This window comes from Lynx rufus, unplaced genomic scaffold, assembly GCF_022079265.1.
Source record: "Lynx rufus isolate CCGP_SWC_20201006 ecotype Redwood Valley unplaced genomic scaffold, mLynRuf1.p SCAF_23, whole genome shotgun sequence".
Taxonomy (NCBI): domain Eukaryota; kingdom Metazoa; phylum Chordata; class Mammalia; order Carnivora; family Felidae; genus Lynx; species Lynx rufus.
This window is the reverse complement of record NW_025814838.1, coordinates 1,406,038-1,423,568: the sequence shown is the minus strand read 5'-3', so window position 1 is coordinate 1,423,568 and position 17,531 is coordinate 1,406,038. Positions and strand designations below refer to the sequence as shown.

Here is a 17,531-nt window from a genome sequence, read left to right as displayed (position 1 = left end):
GATCTCCGAGAATTAGAAAATGTCTAGATCCAGTGTCCAGTAATCGCTGAACACTCTTGTGACTTCCCCTTTTCCTGTGCCCTGCCACTCTGGGGAATGGCTGCAGGTCCATTTGGAAAAGGCTAGAAGATACACAGCATGTTTTTGCCAGTGTAACATACTCCTTCACCAAGGGACCCAACCCCTCCTCATTCAGGAGGCTCTAGGTCTGAATCGGCTTGTCGGAGAATTTGCTGGAGGCAGGGCCTTGCATTTTTGGCATACTCAGCAGAATGCGGGGCAATGTTGGAGACACATTGTGGAGCGTCTCCTAACATTTACTTGAAGGGGTTTTCCTACAAATTAGATTGGAGTGTACAAGCTACTTAACACAGTACATGGCGCATCATTAAATGCTCAACAAAGTAGCTACAATACTGTTGCAGTAGGCCAAAGAATAGAGTGAACATAGGCTACTCCTTCAAGAAATTTAGCTGAGGGGCGCCTGCCTGGCTCAGTTGGTAGAGTGTGTGACGCTTGATCTTGGGGTTATGAGTTATTACTTAAAAATAAAATCTTAAAAAATATTTATCATGTTTAAAGACTGGCATGTGTGTGTTCCAGCAAAGAGAGGGACTCTGAAACCATAAAATTAAGGGGAGAGACGAACAATAGCAAAATCCCTGAGAGGACAGATGAAATTCAAGGACAGCTTTGTTGGCGAGCATGGTGCATAAGGGGGTCCCCTGAGGTGGTTCTTGGAAGCAGGTAAATACTTGTGGTCACACTGGTAAATGTGGGGGCAGTGGGGAGTGGAATGTTAAGAGTTCCCATGTGAAACCTTGTGTTTCACTGGTGAAGGACAGAGGGAAGACTTAAGTAATAAGGAAGGCTCAATTGAGGTTGGAGATCAGGAAAGGCGTCATGCTGGCTTTCAGCAACCCTGTAATTTTTTCTTCTTCACAGCTCGTACATAGACATGAAGGCAGATGGGAGGTAAATCCATACTGGGACTGTGAATCCGTTCGCTCTTTGGTTGCAAGTAACAGAAACTCTACCTAAAACAGAAGGGGGAGTTTATTGGAAGGATACTGGGATCTCCCACTGAAAACAGGGCCAGGATCACAGCTGGTCAATGGAACGGACCCTGGGACTGAAGTGCTTTAGGGAACCTAGTAAGTTGTCACTCGTCTCAACCCTCCACAGACCACACACTGGAACTTGGCCACCAGTGGCTCCCAAGTCTTGGAGTTACAATCCAGGCCAAAGAAAGTTACAAAATTCCTAGGTAAAGAAAGAGTTGGGTGAGCCTGGAGTCTCCTTCTCTCTCTGCCCCTTTCCCGCTCTCTCTCAGAAATAGACATTAAAAAACAACAAAAAAAAAACTGTAAAAATTTCTAGTCAGTCAAGGACCTACACTTACATTTTATAAATACTAATTCCACAAGGAACATATTTCATTTATCAGACATTTTAATGAGACCCAATCTGGTACGACCCCTGTCTTGGGGTAGCTCATCCATTCATCCAAGGAGAAACAGTTACAATGCAACTTGCTAAACACCAGAACAGAGGTAATTACAAACACTGTTCCCCAACTGCTCCCCGACTTTGGGGCTGAGATGAGGAGAGCCGAAGGAACAAGCAATAGGGGTAGGAACATGACCCACTCCAGCCGTTGGAATAGGAGAGAAGTCATGTTTGGAAATTCCAATTTGGTGCAGCTACCCAAGGCAAAGTGGTAGGCCTTGTTCATTTAATGCGGTAAAGCTTTACTGAGCATCTACTCAGGGGTAGGTACCAGGGAGGCATATCAAAGATTAAGACACATTGCTGCTGCTGCTTTGGAGAGCTTATGTGAGGAAGGCAGGCATGAGCACAACTTGATGACTGTTGACTCTACCCTCCTTGAATGGCCTCACTCCATTTTATGAAAAATGTTGGCTGAGGACTCCTGGAAGGTCTGTGCTGATGTCTCCTTATTGTGATGAGAAATCAGGGAAGGGTGAGACCCAGTTCTCAAGGGTTTTCCAGCCACTGGCTGCCTGGAACGAATCCAAATCCACTGGATGAAGTACAAGCTGGTCCCAGTTTTGCCTCTTGCCGCTAGACCATAGCTCCCCTGCTTTGCCTTAAAATCAGTCTTCTCCCAGAGCTCACTTTGCCTATGGCCCAGACCCACTGGAACCAATTTTTCAAACATAGGGTGCAGAAGACTTAGCTTCACAGTATGTGGTTTAAAAACAAACAAACAAACAAAAACCTTAGGTATTTAGGTGCCTGCCACCCCATGAAGCCCCCGTGCAGTGCCACCATCCCCAAAGTCAGTGCAATCTAGAGCCACCGAGACAAGTACAGACCAAGGAGGTGTACTGTGCACACTGTGGTGCCGGCTTTAAAAGGAACATTGAAAACCCAGCACCTGTTTGGAGAGCGAGCATGTGTGTGGGAACTGAAACCCTGTCTTTAAGGAATGATGGACCAAACGATGCTGTTTAACCTGAAAACGTGGGGCAAAAGCAGTCGTGATAGAGTTCTCTGAAATGCTGTCACGCACATGAAGTATGACATATTCTAGGCAAGGCTTATAGGGAAGGAGAATGTGGTCCTGAACAGCCTTCTAAAGATCAGAGCTATCCCACAAAGAAATGACCTGCCTTGTGAGGTAGTAAGCTCCCCGTCAAGGGAGGTTTTAAAGCAAGGGTAAAAAAAAAAACAAAAAAAACACTTGGCAGGAGTGTGTAAAAAGAGGGCTAGATCAGGTTGGTTTTAACCACGTATGGAGGAAGGGGCAGAGTATGGGATTCTCCTGACTGTGCAAGAGGACAGGTAACCCCTGTGACAAAGCAAAAGCCAACAGCCTCTAAAGCAGACGGGAGAACTCTCAGTCCTGATATCCACACACAGAAATTCTTTCAGGACAGGGTAGCCGGGAAACAACCAAATGATGTCACCTCTCCTAACGGGACCGTCCGTTCTCGACACATCCAGTAAGGCAGCCAGTGTGGTGGAATACACTGAAGTTCAGGTCTCTGCGGCAGGGAACCTGGGTTTTTGCTCTGACTCTGCCCTGTATGACCTGGGGCTCTCCTTCCCTTCTCCGGGCCCCTCCATGCACTGAAATGAACTGCTACTGTCCTTCCCACACTAAAGGGCATCGCCCTTCTGGCTGGCCCCCCCTAGAGCAGATCTAGCGCTACAGTTTTGGGCCCTGGGGCTACACTTGTGGACGGCCAGAGACCACCTCTGGCGGAAGCAACGGCCACACTCCAGGCAGGGGAAGGGCTTCTCCCCGGTGTGCAGGAGCTGGTGCTGGGCCAGGTGGCTCCACTGGGCAAAGCGCTTGGAGCACAGGTCGCAGGCGTAGGGCCGCTCGCCCGAGTGGACGCGCCGGTGACTGGCCAGGAGCGAGGGGTAGGCGAAGCGGCGGCCACAGTCTTCGCACGCGTGCAGCTTCTCCTCCGTGTGCGTGCTGCGGTGAATGGCGAGGGAGCCGCTCCGCCGGAAGGCACGTCCGCAGTCTGGGCAGGGGTACGGCTTCTCCCCCGTGTGCAAGAGCTGGTGCTGGAGCAGGGTGCTGCGCTGGGAGAAGCGGGCCTCACAGTGCTCGCAGGCGTAGGGGCGCTCCCCGGAGTGTACCCGCCGGTGGCTGACCAGGCGGGAGGAGGAGGAGAAGCGCCGCTCACAGTCCGGACACGGGTAGGGCTTCTCGCCGGTGTGGATGCGCTGGTGGATGACGAGGGCGGTGCGCTGACGGAAGCGGCGGTTGCACTCCAGGCAGGTGTAGGGCTTCTCCCCCGTGTGTGTGCGCTGGTGGATGGCCAGCAGCGAGGGATAGGCAAAGCGACGCCCGCAGCTAGGGCACTGGTGGGGCTTTTCACCCGTATGCGTGGTCCGGTGATTGGCCAGGGACCGGCTCCTGCGGAAGCAGCGGCCACAGTCAGGGCAGTGGTAGGGCTTCTCGCCTGTGTGGATAACCTGGTGCTGCGAGAGGTTCTTGCGCTGGGAGAAACGTTTGCCACACTGGTCGCAAACATAGGGACACTCACCAGAGTGTGCCCGCCGGTGACTGACCAGCAGGGAGGGGTAGGAAAACCGGCGCCCGCAGTCTGGGCAAGGGTAAGGCTTCTTCAGATTCTGGGCACACTTGTGGCTCTCCAGGGCCAGATGATCAGGGAAGGTGCAACCACAGTCAGGGCAGATGGGGCCCCCCGACGTCTGCCTGGGGATCAGTCGGGGTTTGCTGGGCCGCCGCCCTCGCTTCCCCTTTCGGGGTGCCTCCTTAGGTGGGAATACTTCCTTGTCTCCGTTCTTCTTTCTGGTTCTGGTTTCTACAGGAACACAGGGAGAAATTAATTTAACAAATACTGGGCCCCCACCCTTGCCTAAGACAGTGTTACAGGTTGGAACACAAACAGACTCAGCCCCTCTTCAAGGAGTGTCAGTGCCACAGACAATCTGTGTCAGTGCCACAGTGACGTACTACTATAGAAATAGAGGAGATTCCAGGAGTCCCTAACTCAATTTGGAGAAGTCAGAAAAGGTTTCTTGGAGGTTATGCAGATTTTACAAATTAAAAGTTTTTGAACAGGTTAAGTGTAAGGCAAGGAAGCAGAAACAAATGAGCTATGAGCTGGCTATAGGCTATGAGCTATAATGGCTGAGCTGACTAGGTTCTAAGGCCGTCTAAGCCAATGGGTCTCAAATTTTATTGTGATCAGAAGCATTTGGATAACTTACTGAGACAATTTTGGATTCAGCAGGTCTGGGATGGGGCCCAAGAATCTGTATTTCTAATTCTTTCCTGACTGATGCTGCTGCTGGTCTGAGGACCATACTCCGAGAACCACTGCTGTATAGGGCCTTGAACTATATTTTATCCAGTGGTTCTCAAATCTAAACGTACATGCCAACTGACTGGGGCCGTTACAAACGGCCTAGACATCCATAAGAGTAAGTCAATAGTTCTGGGTCCAGGAAATCTGTGTATTTTTTTTTTTTACCAAGTTCCCCAAATGACTTGATATAACTGACAGCCATTTGCCAACCTGTCGTGGCAAAAACGGACACGTTTTTTTAAAATAAAAAAAAATAATAATGTTTATTTTTAAGGGGGGGCACGCAGGTAGGGACAGAGAAGAGAGGGAGACACAGAATCGGAAGCAGGCTCCAGGCTCTGAGCTGTCAGCACAGAGCCCGATGCAGGGCCCGAACTCATGGACCTCAAGATCATGACCTGAGCCGAAGTCAGAAGCTCAACCGACTGAGCCACCCAGATGCCCCGCAAACTAACAGGTTTTAAGTAAGGAAGTATCATGGTCAGATCTGAATCTTGGAAAGATAGCACTGGTCTCAGAGAATCTGGCACCAAAACTCCAGCTCCGACAGTTACATCCGTCCCTGTGGGTGGATCTGGGGTCCTTCTACCTGAATGGCATCAATCAGAGCCTTGCTTGATCCTGAGAAGAGTACAGATTCCTGCACTGATTAGCAGTCACCCCGCCAAAAGGGCAGAAAGAGGGCCCTACATCCCAGGCAGCTGTTCCCTATGAGATCCGTTCAACCAAAATCCGGAAAACTCAGAAAGGTACCAGGTGCCTCAGGGCCCAATTCAAAGCTAGCTGAGGACAGGGATCCTGGGAAGGACACCGGAGTGTAACTCCTTTGAAAAGCTCACTGGTTCATTCACACAATAGAGAACTGCAGACCGTTAGTTTGCAAACTGATGGGTAAGCCACTGTATGGTGGACCGACCCAACACCATCAGAGAGACAAGACCCTGAAGTTATGAAAACCAACACAGTAAGTAAGTAAAGCATTACAGGACGGCCCAGAGGAACCCCTAGCTACCAAAACTTGAAACTGAGTCATTAGAGGCCGCAGGCCCTCCACAGGCATTTTTCACTCACTTCTTTGGACTGCTACCCCCCGTGGGCACTCCTGCGGATCCAGAGCAGCCGGTTCCCAATCATCGGTATTTCGTTCCAACCAGGAGATGAGGGCTGGTTTGGGACCTGCGCACCCTGGGGAAGGAGAACCAGTCAGACGCCCAGCTCCTAAATAACGCTGGGTAAATACCTACCCGGTGTCATCTCCTGCCAAGACCCTGTCCTCCTCCCCTGACACAACCTGGTCGCAGGCCAGGTCCCTGGACACTCTGCCGTCCCCCCAACCCCCGCCCCTAAGCTCCTCCATCCCTTCGGGCCCCGCGGAAGCGAATTGGGCCGGGCCTCACCGAGCGCGCCCAGGTGGCCGTAGGTCTCCCGCATCACGTCCCGGTACAGGGCCCTCTGCGCGGGGCGCAGACACCCCCACTCCTCCGTGGAGAAGTACACGGCCACGTCTGCGAACTTCACCGCCCTCGGCCTCCTTCCCCTTCTCCGGCCGGGTCTGGCCTCTCCTGGTCCCCGCGCAGACAGCGGAGCCGAAGGTGGCGCCATTGGACCCCAGAAGCCGGCGCCACGGCCTTCCCCGTCTCGGTCTGGACCCCTGGCGGACCCGGAGATTTGGGAGCCCCCGCCGGACCGGGGCTGAGTGTGCCTGGGGAGGCCCGGAGGGAATCGGAATCGGCCGCCTTGCGGGGCTAACGGAAACCTTTCGCTATTATTCAGGAAACTCCTGCCCGAACTTGGGTGAAAGGCACCGGAAGATGCCTTCGGGGAAGATGGCGGCGCTGCTCCCGCACCGCCTTAGCCTGGAACACAGGCAGCTTCCAGCTATCGATTTTATTGACCGGAGCGCCATGCCGGCTTCCTAACCTCTTTGCCCTCAAGTGTGATGGCGCTGCGATTGGGCTTCACGCCCTTTTTCCCCCCATTACACGCGCTCATTGGGCGGCGGCCGAAGATCGAGCTTCCTGATTGGGTGCTGTCGAAAGCGGCCTGTTTAAACGAAGCCAACGGAAGCGTAAGGGCAGGAAGCTGACCCTTCAAGCCGGGTGCCTCTGGCCGGTTCTGAGTCCGGCAGCTGTGAGCTAGCCTGGCGTCGCTGACGGGCCCCTATTCTCTGGCACGCGCTGCCTCGCGGAGGGAGGGAAGGATTTGAGTGACGGAGCCACTCCGGCCAGCCCGGGGCTGAGATTACCCCGGGTGACCTTCTCAGAGAATTGGATAACTTCCTTGTTGCCTTTTGGGGAGGGAAATTAACGTTGGCGTTTCCTGCGCGCAGGCACCATTCCCCTCTAATAAGAGGGGATCTTATTTATTCTTTGTTACTATTGTGTGAAGTCGTTGGTGGTCACCATCCAGTTCTACCGATGAGGAAAATCTCAGAGCGATACTGCTAATAAGGAGAACCAACAGATTTAAACCCAGGGCCGACCGGGTCTTCATTCATACCGCAGAACACGACCCCCTGCCCCGCACTATGCGAATTCGCTGGTCAACTCAACAATCAGAGCTCCTGGCCTGTTTCCAGGTTCAGTCTTATGCACATCTCAGTTCCTTATTTTTACATGACATTTGTTCAGTGTACAAAGCGTAGTGCTAGGCAGTTTGGAAATAAGTCATGAACCATGCTCTGAATGAAGATTGTAGTTGAGTGAGGCATATAAATTTACAAATTAACAGAGTGCAGCAAGCATGTATGTGAAAGGCATAGGAAAATTGCTGATGTAACCAGTCGGCTCCCACTCCATCAGTCCCGACTTCTGTCTAAGTGTTATTGTTCAGGGTTTCACCAGCTCAGGGTCATCTCCCAGGCGATCTAGGGGGCAGAGAATATGCCATTTGCTACATACCTCAACTGGTGACATCTCTCTCTCCAACCCATTGATCAATTTGTTAAAGCACCTTTTATGGATAAAACGCTATCCCAGAGCTGACCAGGAGTGAAGACAACATTTCAGGAATTCACAAGATAACCTTGTGAGGTAGTAAGGCTTTCTGAGGAAGCCTTTTGAACTTTTGAACAGAGGAGGTAGGGAAAAACAAAACACACCAACAACAAAATGACAGTAAACACTGAGTTCTACTCTGTCCCAAGCATAGTGACTGTCTATTGAACAAACTACTGGGGGAGCAAGTGGAATGTCAAGATTGCCAAAATGAATAAGACAGAATCCCTGCTCTGAATGACTTTCCAGATTGATGCATCAGGTGGGAAATGAGTTTGGTCTATGAATGGGTGGAATTCAGAGAGGGCAGCAGTGCTTAATGCATATTTGTTGAGTAAACAGCTGAATTCCATGACCATAAACATCTCTGATACAAAGCCAGGAATTCAGGAAAGTTCTGAGTGTGAAGGGAATGAGGACATTTTCTGATGCAGTGCCAGATACTGTTAGGGTGAAACAAGGATTGAGGGGCCCCTGGGTGGCTCAGTCTGGTAAGTGTCCAACTTTTGGTTTCAACTCAGGTCGTGATCTTAGCGTTTGTGAGTTCAAGCCCCCCATCAGGCTCTGTGCTGACAGCGCGGAGCCTGCTTGAGATCCTTTCTCTCTCTCTCTCTCTCTCTCTCTCTCTCTCCTTCTCTCTCTTCCCCTCCCCTGTTTGCACTCTCTCCCTCTCTCTCAAAAATAAATAAACATAAATAAAATAAAAACCCTGAAGGATTAAAAGGATAGGTTGACACCAGATATTGGATGGTTTCATCCTGCACATCGGGGAGCTCTACACCGGTCTAAAGAAGTGAATTACCTTCTGTTAATATTTTAAGAGAATTACTCTGATAGTGTGCAGGGCAAACTGATAGCTTTGTGCCACACATAGTTCAGTTTGGAGAAATCAGAAGGTAAACGTAGGCTGCTGAGGGAATAAAAGGGCAAACAGACAGCAAACTATTTCATTGGGAAGACAATGAGTAAACAGAGAAGGTTGGGAAGGAATCAGACTTCCCCTGTGGATATTTTGCCTAAATGGTAATGATGCACTGTCAATGATGCTGACATTGATTAGGAAAGAAGATGGTTAAATACTGAGGAGAAAGAGTGTTAAGCCCTCTTCCCACATACAGGAGATGGCAAGACAGCTCAGCCTCACCCTTTTGGCCCTGGGCTGGAAAGGCCCCATTTGGCCTGGCTTGCCAAAGATGATCTTGGCCAAGGTGATCTTGGTGGGAGCCACTAAGGCAGAGCCTAGGAATCAGGCAGAGTCAGGCGCTCTTACCTATAGGGAAACATTTCGGAGAGAGATGCACCCAGGACTTCATGTGAAAGCAGAGGCCCTTGCTCCCTTCTGTATAAATTCCTGGATTCACACTGGGCACAGGGACACGCGGGGCTCCTCCTGCAGAATGTCCACTGTAGAGAAGGATGGAGAAGATCCAGGGAGTCTACACACCAAGAGGCCACCAAAGGCCCCCTGTTTGGGGTAAAGGGAAATGGTGTTGAAAGCCAGCTAGGTTCCAGGTGCCACCTCGTAGGCACATCGAGATAGATAACCACAGTGGAAATTCACCTTCCAGAGTCCTTTATGAGGATGGTTAGCAGACAGTTGAGCAGACTGCCTGTTAGTAAAGGTGGGGATGAGATTTGAAGCTGGAGAATGTCCTCTGCCTTGCACTGGCAGCTCTAAACTGGGTGAAAGGCTCTGAGCGTCATTTCTCCTTGTTTCATGCTCGGTGAGAGGAAAGCATCAGGCAGTGCAACCTTCGATTTGCCTAAAATGTCATTGCGCCATAAACCCAGACTCCAGCAAGCAGTGTTAGTCCTGGGACAAAGTCATGGGTAATGATGGAATCTTCCCGTTCCTTAACAGATTCTTGCAGTCCAGTTCCAACCTGTCCATTTCTGGGTGACGTAACTCGCTGGTACATTTCCGATTACCTCTATATCCTGCTCTCTGAAGGAGGACTCCAAGGCACCTATGGACTTTGTCACTTTGTACACCTCCCCCTTTTTTCCTTTCTCTCTTGCCTCCACCCGCTCTGAGTGGTGAACGCTTGACAGGAAACAATGTCTTCCATCATAAACCCCTTCGCAGCACTTGACCCCAGTCACCCACACTCCTGGAATGTATCCAATAGTGGACATGAACTGAGGGTCTTGATCCCCAAGGGAGGAGGCTGGCTCAGGGCTCCCACACCTTGGCCCTTCCGTGTATCCCTGATGGATTCCATGGTGGGCTTTCTGGGCGTGCTTCCTCTTGGAGCTTTTCCCACATTCAGTGCAGGGAAAGGGCCTCTCATGAGAGTGGATGTGCCTGTGGCTGAGCAGGAGGGAGGAGTGCAGGAAGCAGATGCCACACTCAGGGCAGGGGGAAGGTTTCCCCGGGTGTGCGTGGGCATCTGTGAACGGCCAAAGGAGCCTGTGGCAGAAACACCGCCTTACAGCCACAGCACCAGAGGGCTTCTTTCCCGTGTGGACAAGCTGGTGCTGGGGCAAATTTTTTTGGTGAGCAAAAGTGAGTACCACACTATAGACCGTGGTATAGCAGTGTTTACTCAAGTGCATAAGCAGGTGGTTGGCCGGGAGGCGGGTATGCAAAGTCGCACCCCCGGTCTGCCCACATGTCTGCACTTATGGGCACCCAGGGCGCTTCCCCGGGTGGAGGCGGCGGGTGCAGTCAGGACACGGGTGTGCCCTATGTGGAGCAGCTGGTGCTAGATCAGGTGAGCCCTCCGGGAAACGGGGACACCACAGGAGCCACTCACACGGGGACAGTCACCGGAGTGGTCTGTCCGTGTCTAACAGTGAGGGGGTGGCAAAGAGCTGCCCACAGTCCAGACTTGCATAAAGCTTCTTCCTTCTGTAGGTGGCCAGGGCCCTACTTTTTCAAAGGTAGCAGCCACACGGCGGGGGGGGGGGGGGGGGGGCGGGGGAGACGACTGTCTCACCTGTGGACGGGCAGATGGTGGGGCAGGTTCTTGCACTGAGACAGCAGCATCCACACTGTCACAGGGAAGGCTGCCAGCACAGTAGGCCTGCTGGTGTCTGGCCAGGAGGAAGAGGACAGCCAAGACTCGGGTAGGGTTTCTTCGGAGCCAAAGAGCACTGTTGTCCCATAGTTCAGGAGCCCTGAGGTGATATCTGGCCACACCCCCTGGTTCAGGGCCCCTGGTTCTTCAAAGGACTCCTGCCATGCTGCCTAACCAGGCAGCCTCTCTCACACAGGCTCCTTAAGCTTCTTCACCTCCATTTCCCCCTTCTTTTCTTTACTCTTGCTCTCTGCAGAGACAAGAGAATCGGAAACTAAAGATTGTGGGGTGCTCTGAATCGCCACTGGTGGGGCAGCACTGGAGACCGAGTGCCTGTTCGTTCAGGGCAGGAGGATCTAAGTGTGAATCCCCGCCCCACCCCCCACCCCTCCACAGCGATCCCCCACCTGCCTCAGGCAGAAGTTTCTAGTTTTCAGAAAAAGTACCATGCCTTCTCACTCCAGGCTTCCAGAACCATAGAGGGTTCCCATAAGGAAGGGCTGAATTCTTTTCAGAGGTAAGCCGGCACCTCTCCCTAGTGAAAGACCTTAAATACAGACATGTCAGTGGAAACGTTCCTCAAAAAACAGACCTCAGTGCCGTCTGAGCACACAAAAACACCTGTTTGCATCCTCAATGAAAGGTGGCAAGGCTTTAAATTCTATAGAGGGCTCTAGGCAGCTTCAAAAGGCAGGATATGCCCTGAGAAACAAGGCCAGGCCAAGAAACCGAAGTGAATGTCTGGTCTCTTTCCAAGGCCAGTCAGAAATACATCATGCATATTCTCTAGGCTTAAGTTAATTAAAATGAAAATTTCACTTCCTCAGGTACACTAGCCACATTTCAAGTGCTAAATAGACACATGTGGCCGGTGGCTTTTGTGTTGGTCACCACAGATACAGAACATTCCCATGACTGAAGAAAGCTCTGTTGGAAGCAATACTCTTAAACACTCAGCAGAAAGAAGGCGAAAGAACCTAAATCCCCAACTGTTGTCTCGCCCCAACCCCCAACTGGAACCAACGGGACCGGCTACCCTTGCACACAAGGAAGCCTCCCGGTCTGGGAAAGAGAACTTTAGAAGAGAAAGTCCATCGGATTCTTATGAATTGGGGTATTTAAAGAGAAGGGTGCGGTGTAGCTGTGGCTGCCGAAAGAAAGGGCCTACCCTGGCTCCCTCCCAAGAGAGGTTGACTTCCAGCTCAGCCCCCACTTTCCTCGCCTATCCCAGATCCTGAGTGCCTTGCCCCCTCCTTCTTGGACTCCGCGCTCCACGCCTCCTACTTTCATCTCCAGGAAATGAGGGCGGGTTTGGGGCCTGCGAATCCCAGGGGAGAAGAGGCTGACAGAGGACTGGGTGAGAGGATGAAGCCTAAAGAGTGGGCTTCCTCTGCAGGGGCAGTTACGGCCTCCTGAATCCTACCGGAGAAGACCCTCCCCAACAACAGACACTCAGACGCGTCCGGACCGAAGCCGACTAGTACCTCTTTTCGCTAAAAGGGGGACAAAGGGAGGGCTGGGACTTTCCGATCGCGCCCAGGTAGGCAGTCCTGGGTCAGCCGCATCACTTCCCTGAAGACAGCCCAGTGCGCCGCACCAGAGCCTTGAAGCCTTCGCCCTCAACGATAATGGCGCCGCTGGACTTCACGCCCTTCTCCCTCCCGTGCACAGTCATTGGGTGGCGCGGGCCGGAAGCAACGAGCCGGCGTTCTGATTGGGTCTCAGAGAATCACTCCGTTGGAGGGAAGCCGGCTGCAGCGTGCGAGCCGGCCTTCTCCCTGGAGCCACAACGACTCCGGGGATCGCGCTGGTTGAGCACCTGCACGGCGCCGTCCTAGGCCGCGCGTGCGAAGGGACGACGGGCCCACAGCACCGCTCCTCCTCCCCGCCCCCCACACCCTGGCCGGCTGGTCCTCGGGCCAGAGCGCTGTCTGCGGCTGGGGCTCCCTGACTCCTTTGCACCTAGATATGAACGACGTTCAAACGCGCATTGGCGCCTCCTGCGTGGAACACAGCTCCAGGAGCCTGGTACAGAGCAGGGAGCTAAACAAAGCCTCCTCGGCCATGGAGGTTACATTGCTGTCTACAGCCTTCCAGATTCTCGAGCCTTCGCCGGGCTTGACCCACGATGTAGTCGTTGAGCCCCCGCAGCTCTTCCTGTCTGATGTGATTAAACGTGGCATCTCCAAACATAATGCTGGGGACTGGAAAGAGGTGGCTCTAAGGGTGATTGCTCTCAGCGGTACTTACAACCCCGTGAGAGGGACACATAATATGTAAGCAAAGGCATGGGTGCCTAAGCCAGTGTGGTAGTTCTAACATACTCCAGGGAATTATGAGACAGTCTCTCACTTCTGAGTTGAGCACAGAGAAAATAAGCATTGAATCACTTGGGGGAAAAACAAAGGCATTAATAGTTTATAACTTGCTGAAATATAGAAAAGAGCTACGAGGGGCGCCTGGATGGCTCAGTCGGTTAAACATCTGACTTAGGCTCAGGTCATGATCTCCCAGCTGGTGAATTCAAGCCCGTGGTAGGGCTCTGTGCTGACAGCTCAGAGCAGGGAGCCTGCCTCAGATTTTGTATCTCCCTCTCTCTCTACTCCTCCCCAACTGGAGTCCTGTATCTCTCTCAAAAAATAAAATAAACATTTAAAAAAAATTTTTTTAAGCTACGAAAATCACATTGAAAGAGTTGTTTTCAGCAGGGATGATTAGACAATATTCAAACAACTCTACCTGCAAAGCTTGGGAGGATATATACAGCAAGAAGTATTGTACTAGACAGTTTTAACTGAATATATGTTATTTAATCCTCACAACCACCTTGGGGGCCGGATTCATGTACTTATTTTATAGAAAGATGTTGATGACGCAAGATGCACCAAGGTTGAACATGGGATAAACTGGCTCAAAGCCTATGATCCTCCTCTTCCATTTTGGCTTCTGGTCCAAATTAAGATTTGAACTCCTGAGTTCTAGAGTTAGGGAAAACTGGGAGCTGAAAGCTCAGAGGTCAGCAGTTGGTGCTGGGAGTGGATTGGAGGACACTCATGCTTTTCCTGGATGGTGCTTCCCTCTGGATGTCCTCCCTCTCAGCTCCAGGTCACTCACAGACTCTAGATGTGGCTCAGCCCCCACTATCTCCTTTTTGATTGATTCCCTTTTCCTCCCCTCTCCTACCCCTCCTATGCCCTCTGTGCACCTCCTTCCCAACACTTGATCAGAGAGAATCTTAAAACACTCGCTCGTTCACGCTACTGAACTCAGACACTCGCACTACTGAAACATATCAGGAAAATGCCGGAAGTGTACTGACGGTTCCTGACCCTCAGGGACAGAAGCTCGGGCTGGAGGTTGTAACAGAGGTCCGGTGCCCCTCTGACTTGTCTTGCGTGTGCGATGGATCCATTGGTGGGCTTCCAGGGCACTCTTTCGTTTAAAGGTTTTCCCACACTGGGAACAGGGGAAGGGCCTCTCAACAGAATGGACACGCCTGTGACTGTTGAGGACACACGAAGAGGTAAATTGGTGCCCACACTCAGGGCAGGAGTAGGGCTTCTCCCCTGTATGTGTGCGCCTATGGATAGCCAGAGAGCCACTCTGCCGGAAGCAGCGGCCACAATCAGGGCACTCATAGGGCTTTTCGCCTGTGTGAATGAGCTGATGCTGAAGCAGGTTATTTTGCTGGGCAAAACGGGCACCGCAATGGGCACAAGGGTAGGGGCGCTCACCAGAGTGGACCCGCTGGTGATTGGTCAGGAGGGAGGGGTAGGCAAAGCCCCGACCACAGTCAGAACAGATATGGGGCTTCTTCCTCGTGTGGGTGCGCTGGTGGATAGCCAAGAGCGAAGGATGTGTAAAGTGGCGCCCACACTCAGTACACACATATGGCTTCTCCCCACCATGTCTGTGTCTGTGGATGGCCAGGGCCCCCGTCTGGCGGAAGCAGCGGCCACAATCCGGACATGAATAAGGCTTGTCCCCTGTATGAAGCAGCTGGTGCTGGACCAGGTGAGCCCTCTGGGAGAACTGAACCCCACAAGGCCCACAGACATATGGACGGTCTCCAGAGTGGATTCGCCGATGTCTGACCAGCATCGAGGGGTAGGCAAAGAGCCTCCCACAGTCTGGGCAGGAGAAGGGCTTCTCCCCCGTATGTATGCGCATATGAACAGCCAGATTGCCTCTTTGGCGGAAGCAGCGTCCACACTGGTCACAGGGAAAGGGCCGCTCCCCAGAGTGGACCCGCTGGTGGCTGGCTAGGAGGGAGGGGTAGCTGAAAGAACGGCTGCATTCCAGGCAGGGGTAGGGCCTCTTGGGAGTCTCGGTGCACTGGTGTCCCGTGTCAGAGGAGACCTGAGGCAATGAATGGCTGCAGTCTCTAAAACCAGGAACCAGCCTGGCCTTCATCAGTGGCCCGTTCTTCACAGGGGGGTCCTCCAGCTCCTTGGCCCTGATTCTGCTGCTTGGTTCATTCTTCTTTTTCTTGCTTTCTAAAGAGACGAGAGAATTGAAACCAAAGAGTTGAGTGCCTGCATGCCCCCGCCTGTGTTTTCTCTCACCATGGGGAGATGTAGGTGAAGGCAGCAGCAGTCTGTTTCTCTGGTGTATTCCCTGTTTCAGAGCCCCCGGGTTCATCTAAGGCAGCAGCTCCCCACTCCATGGCCTTCCCCCCACCCCCCTCATTTAGGGCTTGGAAAATTACAGTTTTGTCAGAAGGTGAGGGACAATACTGCCTGTCAAAAATAAGCAATCACCTGCCACATTAAAGCCCCTAAAGGTAGGCATTTCAGTAGGGACAGAGATTTCTCAAGGCACTGGAATGGACCACAGGTCAGTGTATACAAAAACAGCAGTCACAGGGGCTCCGGGTGGCTCAGTCGGTTAAGCCTCCAACTCTTGATTTCCACTCAGGTCATGATGTCGAGGTTCGTGAGTCTGAGCCCCACAGCAGGCTCTGTGCTGGCAATGCGGAGCCTGCTTGGAATTCTCACTATTCCTCTCTCTCTGCCCCTCCCCTGCTTGTGCTCTGTATCTTAAAATAAATAATAAATACACGTACACACACACACACACACACACACACACACACACACACACGCACAGCAGTCACCACCTGGGCCAAAACTAACAATTTCACTAAGTGAACTTCTGGCCCCTTTCTGAGGCATGCAAATGCTCTGGGGCACATAGAGAAGGAAGGCTCAATAAATTCTACCCCCCCCCCCACCTTCTCTTCCCCCCTACCCAGCTATCCTTGATGTAAGGAAGGCACCAGGTCTGATAAAGGGAAATTTGGAAGTGAAGGTTCAGAAGATCCTCACTAACTGGGCTGTGTGTTGGAAGGAGACTGCCAGGGGAAAGTTCCTGCCCGGGACTCGCTCCCAAGAGAGGGTGACTTCCAGCTCAGCCCCATTTTCCTCACCTATCCCATATCCTGGGTGCCTCGCCCTGTCCTCGGGATCCTCGGCCTCCGGGCTCCACGCCTCCTTCTTTCTCTCCATCCAGGAGATGAGGGCGGGCTTGGGGCCTGCGAATCCTAGGGGAGAAGAGGCCAACAGCGGACAGGGTGAGAGGATGGAGCCCAGCCAAGGCGGGGGACACAGCCTCCGGACCCTAGCGGAGAAGACGCTCCTTAATAACAGACACTTGGACGCGTCCACACCAGAAGTCTAAAAATCCCCGTGTCACAAAAAGGGAGAGAAGGGGGCGGGCCGGGCCTCACCGAGTGCGCCCAGGTGGCCGTAGGTCTCCCGCATCACGTCCCGGTACAGGGCCCTCTGGGCTGGCCGCAGACAGCCCCACTCCTCCGAAGAGAAGTACACGGCCACGTCTGCGAAGCTCAAGGCGCCCGGCTTCCCTCGCTCTGGGTGGGCCTCCCCCTGCTCGCCGGCGAGGCGCTGGGCCCCGGGCGGCGCCATGGGTCCAGCGCTGTTCCCCCGTTTGCTGGCGGGCCCGGGGTTCTGGACGCCGCGGGACCAAACCTGGTCGGTCCTCGGGCCCAGGGCGCCGCCGAGGAAGCCCGAAGGGCACCAGGACCAGCCTCTCGTGGGACCAGCGCAACCCCCTAAGGTGTTATTCTTACAGGTCCTACATGGACCCGGATTAGAGCATCGGAGGATGCCTTCTGCCACAGTGGAAGCGCGCAAGAAGCTCGCTCACCCCCCCCCCACCCCCACCGCACGGGCGCTAGAAACCCTTTGCCCTCAAGAATAATGGCGCCGCTGGGCTTCACGCCCTTCTCCCTCCCGTGCACAGTCATTGAGTGGCGCGGGGCCGGAAGCAACGAGCCGGCGTTCTGATTGGGTCTCAGAGAATCACTCCGTTGGAGGGAAGCCGGTTGCAGCGTGCGAGCCAGCTTTCTCCCTGGAGCCACAACTCTCCAGGACTCGCGCTGGTTGAGCACCTGCACCGCGCCGTCCTAGGCCGCGCGTGCGAAGGGACGACGGGCCCACAGCACCGCTCCTCCTCCCCGCCCCCCACACCCTGGCCGGCTGGTCCTCGGGCCAGAGCGCTGTCTGCGGCTGGGGCTCCCTGACTCCTTTGCACCTAGATATGAACGACGTTCAAACGCGTATTGGCGCCTCCTGCGTGGAACGCAGCTCCAGGAGCCTGGTACAGAGCAGGGAGCTAAACAAAGCCTCCTCGGCCATGGAGGTTACATTGCTGTCTACAGCCTTCCAGATTCTCGAGTC

At 53.2% G+C, this 17,531-nt stretch overlaps 2 protein-coding genes across 2 annotated transcripts; both read right to left on the bottom strand.

Moving 5' to 3' along the window:
• Positions 1 to 1,434: 1,434 nt before the first annotated feature.
• LOC124517979 (zinc finger protein 689) lies at positions 1,435 to 6,730 on the bottom strand. The gene is made up of 3 exons (XM_047087750.1): positions 6,215 to 6,730; positions 5,889 to 6,002; positions 1,435 to 4,310 (listed from the first exon to the last, which is right to left on the bottom strand). The coding sequence occupies exons 1-3, from the start codon at positions 6,417 to 6,419 to the stop codon at positions 3,127 to 3,129; spliced, it is 1,503 nt and encodes a 500-aa protein (XP_046943706.1). The 5' UTR covers positions 6,420 to 6,730; the 3' UTR covers positions 1,435 to 3,126.
• Positions 6,731 to 14,015: 7,285 nt separating this feature from the next.
• Positions 14,016 to 16,798, bottom strand: LOC124517982 (zinc finger protein 689-like). Its single transcript, XM_047087752.1, has 4 exons — positions 16,562 to 16,798; positions 16,262 to 16,375; positions 14,947 to 15,329; positions 14,016 to 14,865 (listed from the first exon to the last, which is right to left on the bottom strand). The coding sequence occupies exons 1-4, from the start codon at positions 16,755 to 16,757 to the stop codon at positions 14,113 to 14,115; spliced, it is 1,446 nt and encodes a 481-aa protein (XP_046943708.1). The 5' UTR covers positions 16,758 to 16,798; the 3' UTR covers positions 14,016 to 14,112.
• Positions 16,799 to 17,531: the final 733 nt, after the last annotated feature.